This window comes from Hippoglossus stenolepis, chromosome 12 (genome assembly GCF_022539355.2).
Source record: "Hippoglossus stenolepis isolate QCI-W04-F060 chromosome 12, HSTE1.2, whole genome shotgun sequence".
In the NCBI taxonomy this organism is placed as follows: Eukaryota; Metazoa; Chordata; class Actinopteri; order Pleuronectiformes; family Pleuronectidae; genus Hippoglossus; species Hippoglossus stenolepis.
In genome coordinates this window covers 21,002,107-21,025,206 of record NC_061494.1, presented here as the reverse complement: position 1 = coordinate 21,025,206, position 23,100 = coordinate 21,002,107, and the positions used below count along the sequence as shown (strand labels likewise).

Below are 23,100 nucleotides of genomic sequence, written 5' to 3'. Positions count from 1 at the left end.
CCTCGATTGCCGAAGATGGCGGCCTCCGTATCCCGGATACCTGAGCTTCGAAAGTGGAGATGTTTATGTAGGATTTGTTTTTTAAAATTAACACTAAGCTCCTCATCGTCTGAGTCGTTTTTCTCCTAAATAAACCAAACCCGTGCGGTGTGGACACAACAGGGGCTGTCTCCTGCTTCCTGTCTGAACACGGCGTGGAACAGGCCGGTGATGACTCTTTTAGTTTCTCTATTCTCTGCCGCTCGCCGTAAGCGGGACAGCACGGAAATGTTCCCGTTCCCTCATTCATTACACAATTATGCTAAGCTGCACGCTCCACTATGAACCAGATGTTGTGTAATTAACCTCAGTGTGAAGTTATCGTTCTGGCCCATTGTCTCTCACCTTCAAGAATGAAATGGAAACCAGGCTGAGACGCAGATAAGCTGGAGGAAGCCCCGGAGGCTTCGACAGGCACGTGAGCCGAGCCGAGCCGAGCCGAGTCCAAACCTGGTCAACGCGGAGCTGAAGCTAATTAAGCATCATGTGCTGATTGGCCTTTTACTCCATTGACTCCATCACCTTCAGCTCCGACTGTGAGAGGAGATGGATCCTCAGACAGGAGGGGAGATATGAGGAGGTTTTAAATGTCTTATTTTACAAACAAACCCGAAATGAAATCAAATTAAAATCAATACATGAACTTTTGATGGTCGATCACCAAGAGCTTCAGGCATCGTTGTGTTTACAAGACAAAAGGTTATAACACGTCCTCTGAGCAGCGCTACGTCTTGAGAGCAGGACGCTCCAGTGACTCATCGGGGACATGTCGAGGATAATCTCTTTATACAGAGTCTACATGTGAATTTGCAGAATCTGTGGACGAGGGGAAGATTCTTGGGTTGGAAGCCTTCTGATTTTCAACATATTGACTGAAATGAATGGTCTACCAACTTTTACATTTTTCTGCATTCACACAGCCAGTGGGCTCTGAGGTTGGGCCGGGGGCTTCCTGCTAACTTCAGCAGAAACAAAAGAAAGAGTTGACGTTGACTGGGAACAACTATTTGTGAGGAAAGGACAGAAGTTTGGTGCTGACCTCATAACTTCTAGATTGGTTCGTAAACAGCTGTTTATGAGAAACCTGTTCCAGCTGAATAACAGATGGACACAGAGGTTATTTGGATCAGATGTGCGTGGTCAGCGTTCATTTCATTGTAGTATTTTATTTGTTGTTTTAACATATGATGCTGAAGGTTATTCAAATGATGAAAAACACAAGTGGTTTAAAATTAAACGACTTTCAGACTTGACGGACGGGTTATTTTGAATAGGTTTCCAGGCCCATTTGTTTTTGTGCAGCGTGATAAATGAGGGTCAAGCTCTCTCAGCCTCTTGTTCACAGTAAATCTCCTGCAACATCTGTCTCTGGGCTCCACTGAGGCTTCAGAGGACAGAGGGGGCTCAGGTGTAAAAGTTGTAACGGATCCATAACGTATCCATGCTGTGAGGATTCTTACTGTCCACTTTAACTGTCACATAATCTACCATTAAACACTGTTTAACTGTATAAGCTATTCACAAAGCAACGTGAAGCAGAAAACAGAGGTGACACAGCCGTTTGATGAACTGCCTGCCACCCCCAGGAGAAGCACACATCAGATTTGACAGTCAGACCCTCACTGAAGGTAACACTCATGTTGCAGCATGTGCTCAGAAGCCTCTCAGGGGGGGGCCGCTCTCCAGCAGCCACAGTGCCGCTGGAGGACCCTTCAGGGCCGGCGGGTGAAGGTGAGGATCCAGCGTGGTGGTGAATCACAGAGAGAGAGAGAGAGACCGCCACTGAAACCAGATGTGCTCAGTACGTCCCCGAGGGTGAAACCTGGATCCCGTCGTGTCGAGTTATTTTGTCTTCAGCTACTACATCTTGTAATCTGGCACCATGAAAAGACCCTTTGTTGACATCAGACCTTAGATGACCAGGTTTTGATTGGTCACAGACATCGTTTACATGACTGATCCCTGCAGTTATTACCTCAGTGAAGGAGGTTATGTTTTTACTTTTCGCCTGAGCGCCAGATACAAACAATACAGAGTGAAAGACAAGTTCTCGATGAGAGAGAGAGAGAGAGAACAGAACAGCACTTGCTGGTGCATGCACAACTGCAGCTGAAACTATGAGGGTCTGACTGTCTGCGTGGATGGTGACAACTTTATGGACGTGGCAAAAACAGCCGTATAATGCAGCAACAGAGCAAAATCCTCATGTTAGAGATCTTTTCTGTTATTAAAAACAAGCATATTTAGTAGTAAAATGACAAACTGGAGAAAAATCCAAATATCAAAACACTTGTTGAACTCAGGGCACACACATGCAGTATTCACGGCAGAGGTGTGTATGTGTGTGTGTGTGTGTGTACAGATATGCAAATGAACACACTTCCCTCACTGACCATGTTGTTGTCCTGGGAGTTTTTTTCTATCTTGCCTGTTTATGTGTGTTGTCTGTAGTGTTGTTCATCTGTGTGTGTGTGTGTCCATGTTTGCGTGATTTCTCCGACCTGCAGCAGCTCCTCCTGGTCGCCGCCCACCTCCAGCACCACAGCAACCGAGGCGAAGGGACGACTGGCCATCTGCTGTCGCTCTCTCATCAGCTGCTGCAGAGGGAGACAGAGGAAAAGAGGGACTTTAAATCTAATACGACATTTTATCAACACAGTGCTGGAGGACAACAGTGCAATGAGGAGATCTGCGTGGACCAAAAGGGGTTTAAAGCCTTGCTCATGGGCGTCTCAATCCTGCAAATGGTGCTATTGTGGTGATGATGTGGGACGCAGGAGAAAAAGAGCAGTGAAATGACGGCAGGAGAACATTGGCAAAAAGAAATTGGAAAAACGAGTGGGTGAGAGAAAAGAAGTCGAGGAAATGGGGGTCAGGACAGTAGGATGGGAGGAGGAGCGAGGGGAGAAGATGGGAGCACAGATCAAAGTGAAAGAGGAGGAGAGGGGGGGGAAGGCAGGTGGTGGAGGGACGGAGGGAGGGAGGAGGAAGGCGGGCAAACTTCATTAATGCCGAAAAGTTAGTTGAACAAAGGCAAACGGCGAGGCCTCAATCAGCATGAGGTCCAAACTCCCCAAGTGAAAACACAAACAGTGCATGATAAAAAAAAAGAAAAACATATCGGGAACAAGCAAACACAAAATCAACACAAACAGACAAACACTCGTCTGAGCAGCGGGTGAATCTGTACCTGAAAAGACAAAAGAAAAAACACTCTCAATCCAAAACCCTGATTTCCATTTCTTTCCACTTCGCTTCAGACGCGTTAATGAGCTTTTGTTTCTACATTTAGCTCCGAGGTGCACGTGGCCACCTGCTCCGTGCACAACAAACTCATTCCTGGCCGATAACGTGCCAAAGCTCTAATCATCAGTATGTCGCTTGTTGTTTCGGTTGAAGGTCGGTCTGATGCAACCACACACACACACAGACACACACACATTTATGAAAGCAGAGGGAGAATTCCGGCTGCCGACTGTGACCCTTCAACAGGGGAGAGAAACTTTGGTTTGTTTACAGCCTGAAGTGACCTCTGACACAACCGAATCCAGTCATTAGAAAAACTGGCACATACACGAAGAGCAAGAAAAGTGAAAGGAAGAAAAAACAAAGACTTGTGTTGGAGATGAAGCCGTAACGTGATGTTTCTATGATTCTTGTCACACTCGGCTGCAAATTATCCAATTAAAAAAAGTCAAAGACAACAGAGATAAATGTGATTAAACGAACAACAAGAAGCACGAGCACAATGTAAAATATCAAATCTTATATAAAAATAATGATAATTATAATTACTTTGTTCGTTATAGCACCTTGGGAAACAAGGATAAAACTAAAACTAACCAGGTGCAGAAATATAAAATTACAAATGTCAGCCAGGCATAAAGGAAGAGGAGGTGAAAAGTTTTCTACAGGTCCAGAGACAGGGGACTGGACTCCACTGGGATGGTACCAGACCAGAGTCCTGCAACTGTTGTGTAATGGATAAAAAATACAATTATATGGATTCAAAACAGGAACAGGAAAAACAGACCCGTGCAGGACTGTGGCCCAGATGAGAGGTGATGAACGAGGGGACGAGGGTGAAGTCGATGATGTTAAAAGATGGACAGGAACAAGACGTTTGGAATGAAAGGCACATGAGGCACAAGTAAAGAAAAGATGCACATCCATAATGTAACAGAAAGACGAAAAAGAGACGGGGGGAGAGAAGCTGCAGTGATTAGTGGAGTGATACGGACAGGAAGTCGTCACTCCAGCATGTCTGCACACGGTTCCCTCTCTGTACACCGAGGCCCCTCCTGCACCTGAGCGTCTGTTGCAGAGAAAAGGCAGCACTGACATTAACTGGCTGTCAGGTGTTGTGCTCGTGTGCCGCCGGCTGCTCGCCTGCCAGTGTCAGACTCTTTAAGCATGAATGAATTCTACACCTGTAGCTACATCAGCACAACTGCTCCACTAGCAACGCCGGCGCTCGGGCTAATGTGATGTCTTCTCTTGTTAGCTGTCACCCCGCTACGCTAACGCTCGCTCGGATGACAGCGTGTGCTTGCTAGCGTCGCCGTCGGCCTCCTGCTGGTGTCACATTGCATTTGCAGGTGCTCAGGTGAGGAGGTGTGGGAGGACAGGGAGGAAGTTTGTGTTCTACCAGCTTCACATCAGGTGATAACACTTTTTAAACCTTTAGAAGTGCATAAAGTTTTCCATATATTAGTGTTTAATTGATCATTTATCAGTTATTGGCAGTTTCACTTCTCAAAGAATAAAGTTCAAATCTAAGATCTTTTCAAGCTTCTGCACAAATGTATATTTTTGCATTTCTGAGGACAAACTTTAGTTTGAAAAATCAAAGATAACTGAGATACACACTTTTAAAAAAAAGTACTTAAAACTCACTAGTTAACAAAGTTTTATCCCCAGGAAACATCTCGACTTTTATTTTCTGTCCTTGGTTTCTTTTATTTAAGTTTTCTCTGTAAAGTGGCCTTGGGTACTTTGAGCAGCACAGATAAATCAAAGTTGTTATTATTTTTATCAAAGTCCGTCTCATCAGTGCTGTAATTTGTTTTGTCTAAGCCTAAAATAAACCTTTTACATATGCATATTATTTATATTTTATTTTGTAGTTGTTAGGGGTGCCTCACTTTTTGTCTTCTACAGTAACTTTGGTGCACAGGTGGTTGTGTTGTGTAACTGACACTGTGTGTAAACATTGTTTGGGTGCATCCATGTGTGAGTTTGAGTCAAAGAGGTGTTTGCTCATCTCTCTCCTCCCTGAAGCTGCTGCTCCTCCGTTAATGAGATTAGACAAACCTGGTCAAGGTGAGCAGGGTCACAGTGTTTGTGTGTGTGTGTGTGTGTGTGTGTGTGTGTGTGTGTGTGTGTGTGTGTGTGTGTGTGTGTGTGTGTGTGTGTGTGTGTGTGTGTGTGTTGTTACCTGATAAATCAGTCTGGTGTAAAAAGTGGGTGTAATATTCAGCACCATGTTCAATTGCAAATGTCGAAGTGTGTGTCAGGATATTTGTCTTCACCCCATGCAAACGAAAATGCACTTTCTTTCTTCTTTAGGTGAAACAAACCACTTGTGTGTGTGTGCTCATGCATGTGTTGTGAGTTTAATGTCCCCCCTTGACAAGGACGATGCAGCGGCCGTCTTCTGTCTGCCCGTCGGGCTGTAAATCAGCCATAAAACGGCTAATTAACTCTGCTGTGCTGTAAACAAGCAGTGCCACACCAGACACCACCGACCGGATGACAAGAGGAGGGGGGGAGTCCAGACAGAGAGATGTGCGTGTCTGTGTCTGAAGTACAAAGAGTCAAGGGTTCCAGACGGACGCCTGGATTTCAAAATAAATACCAGGAAGTGAATATTTCCAATGAGCCTTTGTCCATTCCTCCGCTCCACACTGAACATCCCTGGGGAGGCCCGACATCCAAACACCCATTCACTCGTCCGTCCGTCTCAGCTGGACAGACGACGGATAAACAGCCAGGAGAGAAACGGGCGAGCCGCAACAATGGAGCCAATCACATGGTGAATTACACAGAACCCAGCTCAACCACAGTGGCACCTGCAAGCGGAAATTGCAGCTCCTGTTAGACGGACTGGAAATATCTGTAATGTGCTGTTTGCTGATTGTGGTTTGCCCCCCTGTGCAAATGACGGGTTTCACAACACAACAAGTGGCTGGCAGCTACTATGGCAGCAATTAAACTCCACAGCGTCTCTGCGAGGGCAAAACGATAGGGAACGCATCTGCGAGCCTGAGTGTGTGTGTGTGTGTGTGTGTGTGTAGGTTTTTTTTTGTGTAGTGGGTAGTTTTGAAAAGTTGTATTTCTTATCCTGCAGCATGAACATGTTTGTAAATATATACACAGAAACTCTCAGATTAGACGAGCAATTTGACAGTAAAACGGAGCAGCCTGTGGATTTGCATTTTCTCTTGCTGCACTCAGGGGGCGTGTCAGGCAAGCCACTGGGTGAGCATTATGCAAATGTTGGGTATTGTGATGTCATGATGATGTGGAAGTTTGGTCTGGACGAGTGATTCAGGAGCTTCACTGTTTTCTGTGGGGGACTTTGGGCTTTTTAACTTTGCAGAACTTGTACAACAAATCTTAATGCTGCAGCACGTCCTTCCAGCAGTTTGGTAACAGCTGGACGGCGCCCCATGCACAAAACCACGTCTATAAAGAAAATAAATCTGTCTGGAAGAAGTTGATCTGCACAGATATCTGACCCCAAGGTATCAGATGAGCTGCAAAACTAACTGTGAACCAGATCTCAGCACACAAGCTTTACAATGCATTTTCGAATCCAACATTACAGCCTCTTTATTCCTCCCCTTGTAGACATAATGCAACATCAGCACCCCCGGCTCCTCCAGTCCATCTGTAACTTAACCAGAGGCTTTAATCAATGCCACGCGAGGCAGCAGGTTTAGGTCTGATTAATGTTTTAATCAGAGATCTGAGAGAAGCAGCCATTTCTGGACAGGGCTTATATAACTCTCAGCCGCATGCTTCACAGGAAATGTTACAGCGACTGTCAGAGTTTAAATATGTCAAGGGATGAGCAAGGAGAAGTTATAACATCTCATTGACGTCCCTTGTTGGAACTGACTATAGTAAAAAAAAGTTTCTGCCTCAAAGTAAGTGCGAGGAGAAGAAAGAAGTGAAAAGGGTGAGTGTGACAGTAGAATTCACGGATCAGCACCAAAAGTAGGAGGTAAAATCTTATTTGAATGTAAAATCTGGTCAAGCATAATATGAGTGTGTGAAAGTCTTCTCTTTAGTGTCAGCGGTGCAGGACAGAGCGATACATCTGCTAAACATAACAAATTACACTGTCACTTTGTTGGATCTCAATTTTCAGAATTTAGCCTATAACAGAATTCTTTATTGGATCGTGGATCTTTATATTATGTCTTATTTAAGGAATCTGTGTGATTCCCAAAGGCAGCACCAGGCCAGGTATGTAATCCCCACAGTGTTCAAATACTTCTTGACACATAAATTTGACCAGAATCTTAAAGAACTATCACATCAATCATTGTTTGGTCAGAAACCTTCAGACCTTTCAGTTTAGTCTGAAACTAAATATCAGGTGTGAAAGGTTCCTCAGACCAGAAGAGGTGTTCTGGGTCTGGATCAAACCGGAAGTAGAAAACGATAGAAAAAGAAAAATGTAAACTGTAACAATCTGTTCAGTCTGTGTCTGTTTGTATTCACTTCCTGTTTTATTTTGTTGTCTGGGTTCTTGTGTCTCGTTCTACTTCCTGTTGGTTTCCCCACACACCTGTACCTTGTTTGTCATTAAGCTTTCCCTATTTAGACCCTGTGTTTCCCCTCACCTTCTGCCAGACTGCCATTGTCTCCTTCGTGTGTTCATGCTCTCCAGCGTTAAATTCCGTGTGTTTGCTTGCCTGGTTTTGGACTCTGCCTGGATTACCGACTTTGGATTTTGTGCCTTTTCCCTGAATGGACTTGTTTGCTTCTCTGACTGCCTACCCGTGTATGACCCCTGGATTGTTAAAGTAAAGTTTTATTTTGTACTTTATTTTTTGTCTCCCGTGCTTCCTTTTGCAACTGAGTCCCAGCTTTGTACAGAACCGTCACAGTAAACTACAATGTAAAACCAACCAGATCAAATGAAACAATGGAACGAACACATGAAGCTTGGTTCAGACTCTCAGGTGAGAACACGTCATGATCTAGACCTTTGCTTTTAGAGTCAGCTTCTTCTTCAGAGGATGCCACACTAACACATCCGTCAACTTCAGGCTTCAGTTCACACCCTGTACACACGTCAGCCATGTTCCAGCCTGACAGAGGACAGACTGTCCAGAGTCCACAACAGTGACCCGAGTCTATTTTCTTCCAAATTATGCCCATAATGACATTAATTGTAGATTAGATCTTGGATGCAAGTCAAAATTCTGAAGAGTGGCGGCCATGCTGCTCCTAAATGGGACTAATATGGACATTAATGTTTGCACCTGCTGTTATTTCGCTGCCAGTAAAATTGCTTTTCCCAATAAGTGTCAACAACGAGTTTCCCCACGATGATCAACGGGACCCTGGGACATGAAGTCCTTCACTCGGGGCTCTGGCTTTCCCCAAAAACCTTGAAAACACAATATATCACGATTTATTCAAACCGATACTCACACTCACAAACATGCAGAGACACAAAGGTGCAAAACTCTCAAGAAACAAGACACAAAGAGATCACAATCTGGAGGCAGAGCATTGTTAGCGCCCTATGATAGACATCTACACAAACAAAAAGACACACACACACACACAGATTCATACAACCATGATTGATGCTGATAAGTATTCAATTATTCCCTCATTATGTGGCTTTTGAAGCTCAATGCTGTGACTGCACACAGATAGGATTTGCAGCTTCGCTTCTCGGCATAAAATATGATACGCGTTAATAAATGAAGAGTGAATGCATTGAAGCAGAGAGTCTGCAGGGACGCCACTGGTCTGATTGTTGGATACAATGCAGCGGCTTCACAAAGGACTCTCTCATGGGTGCACTTGTGGATTTACATCATAAAAACACCTGGAAAAAATGCCAAATGCGTCTGTGGGATGAGTGCGGGCGAACAGGTGTGAGCAGAGAAAGGCCGATTCAACACCGAGAATCACACACACACACACACACACACACACATTCCTCTGCCTTTGGATTCGTATGCCAGAGGGGCCACAATCGAGAGGCGATAACAAATCTCATTTCCGGCGTGTTTGCCAAGTTTCCAGACGACATTTGTCCCCCGGCTGAATGTGGTGAGTGGGATCTAAGGAGAGTAAACAAGAGCACAGATATCTTCCACTGATAGAGCCCGACACTCCCAATCAGCTTCCAACAAACCGTCACGAAGCCTGGATCTCGTTCAGTGGTGGCTGCAAGACAAAAAGGCTTCAGGGTGTGGTTCCCACAAATAAGCCTGTAGTCCTGCAAGGTGACACACACATGATGACAGAAGATGAACTCAGTGGGTGAAGCCGTCCTTGAGCATCATGTACTTCTCTGCTCGTCCATTCATATGTGTAGCGCACATTAGTATTGCTCAGGGAAACGGAAGATTCTCAGGGACCTTAGAAATACACCACACAGCCTGAAGGATAAGAGAGTGCGCCAACTTGGATGTGGAAAAGTTGAGTGAATTATCTCCTCTCGCAAAAAGTAAACTTGTTGGCCGAATTTCTGCAAAAATAGCAGCAGTTTCAATGATGCAAATTGAAAGTTTGTTTTTTGTTTTAAAGCCAAGCATGTATTTAATAAGCATCGCACCAATGTGAGCGTGTTTTGGAAAGATTAAGCCTCCGACAAATCACAGCTCTGGTGAAGCCTGCAGGGATTTTAGATTTTTTTGGGACATATTTTTCCCACAGGCAGCCATTTGTTTTCCATTATGTTCTGCACAGCAGGAAAATCACGCCACATTCTCCTGGAACTTGAGATTGAGTTGTGTAATGACAACATCAAGTGTGCATTCATGTGTTACACTACCATGAATGAGAGCATGGCTCGCATTAAGCAGGGATGGTGTCAAAGATGTGTACTGCGTCGCCTCGTAAAAAACAAGAAAACTGTAAAACAAAACACAGACTTTCACTGTGTCACATGATACAACTGAACATCATTTGTAAAGAACTTGAAGGAATGGAAACCAGAGACTGTAAATACAGATGGAAGACAGCCATCTTGTTCTCTTGATGTCAACTGGAGCCACAGTTTGCACAGGAGTGGAGCTGTGGTATCAAAGCCAATCTGTCTCACATGTCCCACCTGCTAACATGGAGCAGGCAGAGTTTAGGACCTATACTGCCCCCAGCCACCAGGGGACCATTGAGACACTTTCTGATGTTATTTGGACATCTCAGCCTGTTTTTATATCATCAAATAACTAATTAAAACCAAAGTTATTAGAAACTTAAGAAATAACTAAAATATTTAACATTAACTGTGACTTTTCAGTTTGGTCCACGTCCCAATAACATGGAGGAGGCGGGGTTTATGGCCTCATCGTCATATAGAGTCTATGATGAAAAGCAATAACTGCCTGAAATTGTCATTAATCTAGATCCAAATATCTAAATATCAGCAGTGAAGTTAACAAATCATCCGCATTGAGGTAAGGTGCAAAACAAATTGAGTAAAACTCTCAAAACCACTGGTCCCTTCAAGGTCTGCAGAAAACAGCGATAAGTGATTGGAGAGGTGCTTATGTGCTGCAGGAGAACAGGATTATCAAGGTTAGGATGAGGTGAGACGTTCTTGAGGGTAAATCGAGGGAGGCACTCCACATGTCGAGGTGCATCTTAAACATCAGTCCGCTCTGGAAGCTGCATCGAAACCTGGCCCCTGAAAACAGCTTTACGACAGACGGGGGCACGGCGTACAACCGAAGCCTGAGTGAGCAAGACAATCTGTTCGCAGAGGAACACCTCGACACATCCTGGCACGGTGCTAGAACCAATCCCCATTGATTTGGAGAGCTAATTAGAGAAGGCCGGAGAGACAGCGACAGGCAGAAAAGGCTTATAGATTGTGGGGCTTGTAGCAGTTACTCTGAACAAGGAAGACACACACTTGTATTATGACCGATTCACAGCTAACTGCCTGGCAATTACTGCAAACACTTTGACTGCGGAGAGAACAGACAGCGCGGAGAGACAGAAATATTCCAGATCAAATAGAACCAAAATAGGCCAAATCATTTGGGCTTGCGAGAAACAAAACTGTGAAATGCGTACACATGTATATTTTGATAGCCTGAACACTTTCGGAACGGATCCCCGGCATCTGAGGCGGACAGTTTTCTTTCTACTCGTGCCAGAAAATGGCTTTTCTACCCCTGGATCACAAGATTGTAACACAACAATTTTTAGAAACACAGACAACACGGTGCCTTCCTCTCATGTGTGACTGTACAGTTTAATCCCAGATGCTTTTCATTGCACCTCTCCACACAGTAAGAGACCCATTTGCCTTTAAGTGTTGATATGAGCTGCATTCATTTATTCAACCCTGAGGTTTGTTGAAAAACAGATATACAAGTGTTTTTTTTTAATACAATACTCCCATGAACCATGTGCAGAGCGGAGGAAAGATTACAGAGACTCTTCCAGTTTACATAAGTACGTGAAGTGACTACTTCATTAAGATCAGCTAATAACCACGAGTGCACTCAGAGTCTCCTGCTGCATGAGATATGTGCAAAAAGTATCAAACGTTTTAACTCCTTCCCATGCAGGATTTTAATAATTGTCAGTGGTACTGGTGTTACTGGTCGATGGTGTTCAGGTAGACACAGATCCCCATCACCTGTTTGAATTCCTTTAGAGAAACTAAACTTATCTAGTTCATTTTTCCATATCATCGGTAGTGTTCCACGTTCATCAAATTAAAAACTCTAATTATGCTGTAAAAACATAAAGTGTCTCACATCAGAGAGATAGAGTCTCGTCACGCGACAAAAAGAGTCGACAAGGATTATGATAAAAATGTAGTGTCAAAGGACGCTAAAAACATTACGGATGTTTTGACTCTCATGTTATTATGATATGATGTTTTATGTTTTTTTCTGATTAATCTTTAAATCTTAATGATCTAGGTGAATTTTCCTTGTTTTGAAAATAGACATGGAGGCGTCTCCAAGCTTCACTGATGAAATGTCCCACATTCTCTCTCTCTCTCTCTCTCTCTCTCTCTCTCTCTCTCTCTCTTCCTCTGTCCCTCGGCTGTAGTGACCACAGTGTTAAACAGTGTAGTGACCCGGTGCACTAAATCACCACCAGCTAGACAGCGGGCGAGAGACATAGACACAGAGAGGGGGAGAGGGGGAGAGAGAAAGCGAGCGCTTGAGGGAAAAGAAAAGTGGGCTGTTTCAAGGGGTCTTTCATTATATCCTATCACATTAGCACCTCATCATTGGCCTGCTCAGACAGGCCTCATCCATTCCCATTCTCCACAGGCCAACACACACACACACACACACACACACACACACACACACACACACACACACACACACACACACACACACACACACACACACACACACACACAGTGACGGACCACGGAGGAGAAGTCGGCTGCATGTGTTTGTGTTCTCAGCACGTCTCTCCATCCCATTTCCTCGTGGCTGATATAAGTCCAGCAGTACCTGGCACCAACTCTCCACTGACACTCACTAGAATGTGTGTGTGTGTGTGTGGTGTGTGTGTGTGTGTGTGTGTGTGTGTGTGTGTGTGTGTGTGTGTGTGTGTGTGTGCGCACCACACATTGTCTTCACCCGGTTCCCAAGGAAACGGTTTAGTTCAGCCTCTACGGCCAGTAGAGTCCCTTCACTTGGATATAAACAAGAGTGAAGCCTCCTCACTCTATGATTGGATGAGTGCACAACCAGCCAAGTCACATTTTAAACTGCAAACGCACGACATGAAGTCATAAAATTCCCCTTAAATCTTTAATTAAAATATGTGTCTAAACACATTTATAAACTTTGCACAGTATGTATAACTGCTAGTTTAGGGCCGGTGCTCACTTTACACACACATTAGCAGAGGGCCGTTCCCAAGTAGAGGCAAGATGAGAGCGAGCCGACAGGGAAGCGTCACAAACTATATTTCTTGTTTTTCGCTGCAAAAATGAGACACACACAAGTGCAGCTCGCTGACAACACCAGTCCACCTACATGTTCGATTTTCTTCTGAAGACCCATTTCATCCCGAAAGTTTCTGTGAGATGTCAAGTCTCCCACAAATTGTTTCCTACAAACTGCAAGTGTGTGGTGGTACGTTCTGGCCAAATCTGGCATTATGTCTGTGGCCTCATGTCTGTGCCTTGAAAGATTAAACCTTATATCCCTTTGACCACACACACACACACACACACACACACACACACACACACACACACACACACACACACACACACAGTCCTTTGGTTTCCTTGGGAACAGTGCTTATCCTGTCCATTTAGTCCATTTAGCCGTGTGTCCCATTAGCATCAACCTCCCATCTGTCTACCAAACCTCTAGAGGGGCTCCAGCGTGCATGTGTGTGTGTGTGTGTGTGTGTGTGTGTGTGTGTGTGTGTGTGTGTGTCTGCATAAGTGACTGATTGCATGTGCTCGTGTTCACGAACATAACAAACACTGTGTGTGTGTGGTGTGTGTGTGTGTGTGTGTGTGTGTGTGTGTGTGTGTGTGTGTGTGTGTGTGTAGGTTCCGATCACCCCTCCCCTCCATAAACTAATCAAATATCAGATTAACGCTCATCAATTCCCACCTGCACCAGCGCCGCCGCTCATAATCATTATCTCTGACCTCTCTGGTTGGCTGGCTGGCACCCGGCCTATCCACCAATTACACCACACAGCTGACGGGCCAGCTGAAAGCCACTTCCTGCACCCTGTCCAATTAGATTGCGTCAAGGCAGCGACCTCAGCCGGGATAGGTCGGCTGAGGTCGTTCACCCCGGGGTCAAGGAGAACGGCTCTGATTGGGCGTCGGGGAGCAGACAACCACACAGACGAACCTTTTCTTAATGAGATCATTACATCTTCATGATGCAGTAATGCGGGAGGATGTTTAATCATTCGGAGCCTAATTCACTGTCAAACATGATTCTATCCACTTTGAAACAACTTTACGGCTCTGACGAGGGAGCGAGCGCAGGTCGACACCACAAACTCAGGGGGGGTGGGAGTGAAGGACAAGGACATAAATGTGAGAACTAATGGTAAATAGAATGAGGTGGGAATGTAGATGGGGAAAATATGAGCTGCTATGAATGCACATACCCTCTGTTGAATATTTTCAATTTCAAGTCTTGTAAGAAGCTCCAGGTCTATTTGTATTTCGTAAAACTTCTCCTTGACCCTTTTGTTGTCGATTCTCTTTTCTGCTTCAGTTGGAAACTTCAAACTTTAACGAAGCGTCGACATGCATATGAAAATGCACACTTTTGGAGAGAACACCTACATTTTGCAATACCTTTAAAAACAATAGTATTTATCTAATAGATTGATAATCATACTTAACTGTAACAGTTGTTTTATGCTCCTGATAACATCACTGTGTAAATGGTGGTTTGTTTATTGGATAATTCAGTCTTCAGTGTGGTCACGTTTTGTTTTTGATTTGTTTTATTCTTTCATAGCAAAGCAAAATATCATCCATCACCATATATATCACTACATCACAGATCTTAATGGAATGTGGCTGCTCGTACACTCTGCACATCTTCAATCTGTTTTTCCACTTATTCCTCGTGTACTTTAAGTTTCTGTCTTAAAGCAAATTCTTAAAAACTACCTGACAGGACACCAGACTCCCATTCTCCCTCTTTCCTTTTATTCATCCATCCCTCTCTCTCGGTGCCAGTTGAACCTGGGTGCAAACCTGCAGAGTCCAGCACTCCTCAACACAACAGGGGCCCCATCTCATTAACAACGGCCTCAGCGCGCCAATATATACACAACTCATCAAATGGGGCGTGCGTGTAATCTAACACTGTGTTTGTGTGCGACTGAGGAGTCAGCAACTTTACCTCATCTTCACCTGGCCCTCATCTCAAGATCTTTTTAACAAGGAGCCGGTCAATCAATGTCTGATCGATAGCTATCTGGAGCCCGCCAACGCGAAGGTGTGTGTGTGTGTGTGTGTGTGAGGCTGAGTAATTTAGACATCTAGGTATAGGTGCAGATCCTGTCGGGCCCTCGTTACAGCGCAGCGTGCCAGCTGTAATGAAAAAAACCAGGGGCGCCTTGAGACTGAGGTATCGCCCGTCCAAGAGGGAGAGCTGGGAGTGAAGGAGAAGTCAATAAAGTTGGGATAAACAAATATTCTGAGCGAGAGGAGGAGAGAGGTAGAAAGACAGGGTGAGTCAAAGAGCGAGGGAGGAGGGAGGAGTCCAGGAGCAGAGTGAGAGAAGCCAACGGTTTTGCCAATAAACAAGCCAGCACAGCACTATTGCAGATTGCCATATAGAGCTTAAGTATACAGGAAAGAGGCATTAGAGAGTCGGCCCCATCAGACCAATGCAACAAGAGCTGATCATGCATCTGTGTAGGTGTGTGTGTACAGGAGAGTGTGTGTAGATGCGCTGCAAACAGTGTTTGTTTGTGATAAAGAGTGTGTGTGTGTGTGTGTGTGTGTGTGTGTGTGTGTGTGTGTGTGTGTGTGTGTGTGTGCCTGAACTGCATCCAAAGGAAAGCAAATGCAGCAGCAAACATACCTTAGCTAATGACAGGAGCTTAAAATACAAACAACAACAATAATAACAACTCTCCTCTGCTCAGGACTGACACATATTGATATAAGATACCTGCATGTGCCTGCAGCGTGTGTGTGTGTGTGTGTGTGTGTGTGTGTGTGTGTGTGTGTGTGTGTGTGTGTGTGTCTGTGATTTTTCCCTGAGGCTGATAGCAGTTAAATGGTAAATGGTTTGTATTTATATAGCACTTTTCTAGTCTTGATGACATTCAGCATCTTGCCCAAGGACACTTCGGCAGGCAGAATGGTTCTAATAAAAACAAATGAACACAACTCTTGACTTTTTCGGCCTGGAATGAGGCTGAGTTGGTCAGTATCACACGTGCTGCACTGAAAACACTGATGCAACAGGAGTGGAAACAGCCTCAATGGTGGAGGTAATGAAGATAATGAAAAAGGGTCCGTATGCTTTTTCTTGCCACTGTCGCTTAAACCGATCTTTTCTTTAACTTACTCACTAATTTTACACGATTCCTTCTTCATCATCATGATCATTGTTGTTTTCATTACTTGTTGATACAGATTTGTTTTTTAATGTAAGTTGACAGGATGATTTATGAGAAGCCTCCGCAATGATCAATGGGAAATACAGGTTGATGATGAAAGCATGTGAGTGAATGTCTGCACGTCAGGTGTCCTCATGTGCTCCCTTCATGTTCACTTCAGCAGTGTGTGTGTGTGTGTGTGTGTGTGTGTCTGTGTGTCTGTGTGTCTGTGTGTGTGTGTGTGTGTCTGTGTGTGTGTGTGTCTGTGTGTGTGTGTGTGTGTGTGTCTGTGTGTGTGTGTGTGTGTCTGTGTGCAGCATGCATGCCCATTGTTGTAATTTGTTGCCCTGCAGGTTTGAGTAGCGGCTCATTATCTGAGCTGATTCTTATCTTTCGTCCCTCTGGGCCGTTACAATCACAAAATTATTGATTCGCTCTGCTTCCCGAAACAATGGATGGTGAATAAAACCGTGATTGAATAGATTTTCCATTCCGCCTGGTTTAGCTGCTCATAAAACTCGGTTGATGTTGGTGTCAATCCACTGGTGTCGGTTCACTTTATTCTTCGTCTGCTGTACTTTTTCAAATCTCTTCATCTCTACTTCGAAGATACACTTCAGTCCCTGATTGTGTTTGAGATAGAAACACAGAAGTTCTTCCCATGGTGTCATGTTTGACTCACACAAAAAGCTAACAAACAGTGGGGGTGCACGTGCACAAAGGTCACTCTCACGCACAACATATTCCGAGTGACGGGTAAACAGACTGAAATTTGCAGTAATTAATAATACTAATAATAATTTGAACATTATTTTAGAGCATATTGTCTCATTGGACATCTGAGAACGTGCCTCAACAACTGATTGTCAGGAAACTACCGGTTCACACTTCATATTTATGCAGTTAAATCTTCTCTGCATAGCGACACTCAATGCAGTGATAACAGAACACGTTTCACTGCATTGAGTCTGATGAGCGCTGCGATGGCGGCGACACTGAGATACCGATAAGCGACAAGAAAAGACAGGAAACGGCGACGCAGGGCAGAGAACGCACGGAGCATTCAGAGCATCTACAGGTAAAGTGCTGCAGAACAAACTCGGCTGAGGAACCGTTCCAGTGTGTGAGTGAGTGTGAGCTCAGACGACTATTCAAACAGAGGTGGGGGCTCTGGGAGGCTGGATGTTGCAAACCAGAGAAGCTGGAAAAGGCAGAGCGAAGAGAAGGGAGAGAGAGGGAGAAAGAGGGAGAGAGAGGGAGAGAGAGGGGATGACAGATTCATGCTGTGATAAGACGCCGCTATTCCACATCACACCGACTTCAAACAGTGGGGGGAAAAAATCTGTGTTTCTCTTGAAAGTGAAAAAAAAAGAAGAGGAACGAGAGGAGGAGAACGGCACCAGAGCAGAAGTTCTATATTTACTGGGGAACAAACGGGGTGAGGAGAGGTGTGTGATGGGGCGAGAGGAGGAGGAGGAGGAGGAGGGGAGGCAGCGAGGAGATGGAGGTGGAGATACGTACGCTGCCTGAACCGTGGATAAACTGAGCTATGAGCAACAAAGTGCTGCGTGAAGACGAAACACTGAGGCTGGAAAAGGTGGAGAAGAAGTGACGGTGGAAAGAAGAAGTGAAAGAGGGAGGGAGGGAGAGAAGGGGGAAGTTAAACGATTTCTCCGACCTTTTGGGGCAAAGCGTTGTTTTTGATATGTAAATGTTCCTGCAGCTAAAAGGTTGTGTTTCAGTTTTATGATCACAGGAGTATGATGACATTTCTGTCCTCTGTTTGCAAGAAAACCTACGGTTTTTCCATCTCGTTCCAAACTGACAGAATTCTCTTCTACTATGTGAGTGTGTGTGTGTGTGTGTGTGAATGGATCATATTTAAATATAGTTTTTCCAGTCTTATTGACCAATCAGAGACAATTTGGGTTCCGTATCATATCCCAAGGACTCTTCAGAATGCAGACTGGAGGAGGCGGGTATCGACCTTTTTACGACCTCTAGCAAGTGTGAAAGTGTGGGTTCAGAATAACCCGACAATGCACGGATGGTATTTAAACCCAACTTGGTGGTTACATCCCCTGGGAGTTTATCTCCAAATGATTTCATCTTGAAGCTGCAGGGTCAAAGGTCAAATGTTGAGGACAAGAAACATGTGGTAAAGACACAATTTAAAGTTATTTCTTCAATCTTTATTTCCAGGACAGGAAGGAATGCATTCGTGGGGTTTCACTGCTTTGTGTTATTACTGTTGTGTATTCTCGTATCATATGTTTTATTCTGCAGCAACTTTTCAGCTCCTTTGTTTCCAACCCATTACTAAACACGGCTCTAATGCACTTCCATTCATCTCTGTGTCAAACCCATTGTTGTCTTTTACTGCTCACAATCCCAGAATATAATAATTATAATAACCCCTTTTCTGACATCATGCTTAGATCAAACCATTTTATTTTGACACATCAAAGTTTTCTATTTGACACAGAATGAAAAGAGAAACCTTACGATTTCTTTTTTCTTTATAATTCTAGTGATTGTGTCTCTTGATTTCGTCATTAAAATATTCTGCCGCTTTGTGTTCACCAGACAAAATACAGCTTTTGCTTTATTTGATCAAACTCTTAAAATGAGCAGCGGTGTAATTGGGTTTTTCCTGACAAGCAGCAGGCAAATATAGTGACTGTCGTCTCTTTGCACTAGAAATGGTTCCTCCGGGGGTAAGAGTTTGAATGCAGTTGAAAAAACAATGGTCATTCGTTCTTTTAAAACCAGCTTTTAACTAGAACGTCACTCAGCAGAGCACAAACCACGTTTTAAAACAATGGTACACAATGTGAAAAATAAACTTTGAAATTTGAACAAGCTCTTTTCTTTTCTCTTTTCTCGGTAGCTTCTGCATAATCCTGCATAAACAATCAAACCAACCAATGACTCGGGGTGAAACCACAACCTCCTTGGCGACAGTAATAACCAGGATGTTATTAGCTCATTGACCAAAGCGTAATATCCTCCTGTCCTCTAACGGCTAATTGTCTCTATCTGTATTTATCGGCCGCTCACTCAGCTGCGAGTGGAGGAGACGGGTCTTATCGGCGTTCTGCCTCAAAATCCACCGTCATACCTGCATTTCATTGCAAAAATTGACCCCCAGAAGAGCAGCTATCGTTCCTAGTGATTGAAAAAATTGAACACAGGAAGAACGAGCGATCTGAGCGATTGGGTAATTGACCGATGAGGAGCAGTTGTCCTTATGCCTGATTGGGCAATTGACTCAGGAAGAGGATTTGCTCTTGGCTTCGATTGGCCCAGGAGGAGTGGGTCCGCTTGAGAGAGCCGCTGAGTGTCTCTTCAAACAATCAGGAGCAGATGTCCGCTCTCCACTCGGCTGCAATCAGCTTCTTTCCTCTCTGCGTCCTCGGCTCCTTTCGGTCGTGTCCCACTGTCTCTCTCATGTGTCAACTCCACATCTACACAAATATATTTGTATGATGAGACGACCACAGCAACAAGTCATCGTACAACAACAACAAACTACAGTTGACCAATGAATCCACCACAAAAATGACCCCTGTTTTCTGATCTGTTTCCATTGAAGCTGTGCTGAATGCTACGTTTTTTAATATATGGAACAAATGTTTCTCTGCATAGATAATAAATAAAGATGGACAATGTGAGTCCACTTCCTCCCATTGTACAAACGCTGTTGTCTTACAGTTTAACGTCTGTGCTTTGACTTTTTGGTCTACCAACATGGAGGAGGCAGGGTTTGTTAGCTATGCTACACCCGGCCACCAGGAGGCTTCACCTTTGAGGTGATAATACAGATGTTGCTTTAGCTCGTTCTCCTGCCTCTAAGTGGAAAAACAAATCAGTTAAAACAGCTTCAATAATTTAAATCTTCATGTTAAAGTTGGTTGGATGGTTTTTTAACGTTGCTTTTAACTGTTTTATGTCTTATTTTACGTATTGTCTTTAATGCTAAATAATGTTTTCCTTTGTCAGTTTGGAATATATATATCTGTCATTTGTAACAGCCTTTTTAAAAGGTACTTCATGAATTAAGTTATTAATACTATTGTTTTTATTCATAAAGACATATTAGGGGACCGACTGGTTTACAGCAGTTTTAGCTTCTAAATCCAGACATTAATCTAAATCAGTGCATAATCAGCCCAATTCACATTTAACATTAAATAATATCTCTCCAAACAAGGACTGAGTTACTGTGGATGAAGCTTTTTTCTTACAACTTATTTTCACACAAATGAAAATCGCCTCTGCTCCCTCAGCGTTTAACCTGCGGCGAAGCGTTTAACTCGTGATGAGCTCCCTGACCCCTGCACCTCCACACCCGAGGCACAATGAGGATGTAGCCTCGTAGACGCTTTAACAACCTCACATCCTGACTGGAGGAGATACGGGCCGGCCACTCCCCTCAGCCCCTCAGCCCCTCGCACTCCTCCGCCCGCTGTTTACAACCTGTCTGGCGGCCGGCGAGGGGGAGGGGATTGGCCGTGCCAAGTGTCCGTCACGGCTCGCCACCCACCGCAGCCCGTTACAAGACAGATAATGAGGCGTGGGTCGCAAACCACGCCTCGCCGCACCTAGTGAGATGTTCCACAAAGAAGAGGGAGCACACAGTCATATATCCCTCCTCCGCACAGGAGCTGCACACTCACACGGTCCAGCGCTCACGTTCAAAAGCTCCTTTAGCCGATAGCCGGCTTGACGGACTGGTGACCATGGAGGAGCTCAGAGGAGACGTGATGGGAGGTCAGAGGGATTAACAGTAAAGCTCTGGGTGGTCGTACAGTTTGAAACAGGCTGAACTGGTGTTATATTGCTGCTTCTAGTTCTTTGTGTAACTTTTTATATCGTTAAAAAAGAGGTTGGGACTATCTCCAGGACCGACAGCTGGCAGACGGCCTTCAGTGTCTGAGGTCAGGTGAAGATGATCTGTTTTACTCCAGAGAAACACCTCAGACACAAACCATTTATTTACATTCATCAATAAATTCTTCATGCTTCGTGTCCGTAGCAGTGGATGAGAGGTTACGTCACTTCTTCTTTCTTCTAATCTGACTTTAATTGCGTTGTGGTCTCCTTTTGTTAATGTGTTGTTATGTGAAGTGGAGGGTTAAGTGAATGAAGGAGTCTGGGTGGGTGGCTGTTAACGAGAAGGCCTCTCTCTTTGTCTCCGGAGTCTCCTTCCTGGCTTTGGTGATTTTACATCTAATCCCGTCGTGCAACACAGGTGTTTTTGTTACTTAGCAATTGTGCTTGGTCGCATTTCACAACTATTTCACTCATTGTCAACATAGTAACACACGCATGGAAACGGTTGCGAACACACACAGATGATCTGATTTGTTCCCTTTGCAGAGACACATTCCCTCGTACGACCTGAGAAATGCAACGTTATCAGTCCACCATCATATTCAGCTCGTATTCAGGTCCATTATATCAATTTTCTCTCGTCTTTCTAAGTTGACATCTTCGTCTACAGCTTCTATGTGTATGTCTCCTCTTCTTCAGCCTGAGATATTTGAATTCCTTTAGTTAAAACTCGAATATTATCCTGCTGAGTTTTTCCTTGGGGGCTGGCAGGAGAAACTGGAGATTGTCCAGAGCCTCTAATTTGAACGTGTGTGTTGTTGCTTACGGCCCCTCTGGATAATTGCAGATTATCTTTATTTCAGTTCATGGTGCAGGTTTGATTCCCAGGTCCAACACCTTCTTTTAGAGACCAGTATCTGCCTCTGACCTCTTCCTACGTCCATCATTTATCTCCGCGGCCATTCGTTGATGTGTCCAAATCTGAAGTCCGTTATCTAATCTTTTATTTCTGCCTCCAGGAGAAACTTGCTCCAAGGACGTAACAGCCAATTAACTTAATAAACAGTTGCAGATGCATGATGCATTCAAGAAAATAAAAAAAGGGAACTAAATTACTGTTCTATCACATTTCAAAGTACATATGAGACATTTTTTATGATATTGTTTGTCATCGAAGGCGTCTGACTTTATTATGGAGATATTTATTTTCCGTGTCAAACTTCTCAAAGCTGGAGATCTAATTCTGTTATCAGAGTCGTCACATTCACTCCATAATAATGATAACAATGTCAAACTTACTTTGAATAATCTTTTGGATATTCAATTTCATCATTTCTCGGTGGCAGCCGGGATGTGGAAAGCCCTGATGGCTAAAATGATAATAAGCGAGCTAATAAAGGGAGAGGAAGAGTATTTAGGCTGTCATGGCTGGCTTCTCAGCTGCAGGGGCTCTGTTGTTTGTTTTGAAGCACTAATAATGGCTGTGCAGACTTATAATTATGAACTTAGTGAGGTGAGGAAATTACTAGAGATGAATAGACAGCGGGGGAGCAGATTGTTGGAAGTCTGCTCCTGACTCACTCCGGTGACGGGAGGTGGAAATGAATGAGCTTCATTCCAAAAAACAAGTTATTCATCAGTTGCAGACAAATTTAAACCTCTCGCAGAATATGTGCTCATTCAGAGGCGAATCACACAAAAAGGAATAATCTGTCTCCGGAGTATTGACTCGAGCGTTTCTTATTTTTACCACAGAAAAGTCTGGAGGCCAGATGATAATAGAATAGAAGTGGGGCAAATGATCTGGAAACTAATATTTATGTTCACAGCAGGTGGGAACCATGTTTGGTGTTTAAACTGTGTTTAACTTAATAAAAGCAAACGTAATGATCGTGGCACTTTTCATACTTGTGTGTTTTTCCTCCTCCAACTAAATGA

At 44.1% G+C, this 23,100-nt stretch overlaps 1 protein-coding gene across 2 annotated transcripts in view; it reads right to left on the bottom strand.

Annotated features, from left to right (window-relative positions):
• The window catches only part of atrnl1a (attractin-like 1a), a 176,279-nt gene that overhangs the window by 22,467 nt on the left and 130,712 nt on the right, over window positions 1-23,100 (bottom strand). For both annotated transcript variants that reach the window (XM_035173062.2, XM_035173063.2), the window contains one exon: window positions 2,541-2,636. In XM_035173062.2, the coding sequence (XP_035028953.2) occupies window positions 2,541-2,636 (96 nt within the window). The remainder of the gene's footprint in view (window positions 1-2,540; window positions 2,637-23,100) is intronic.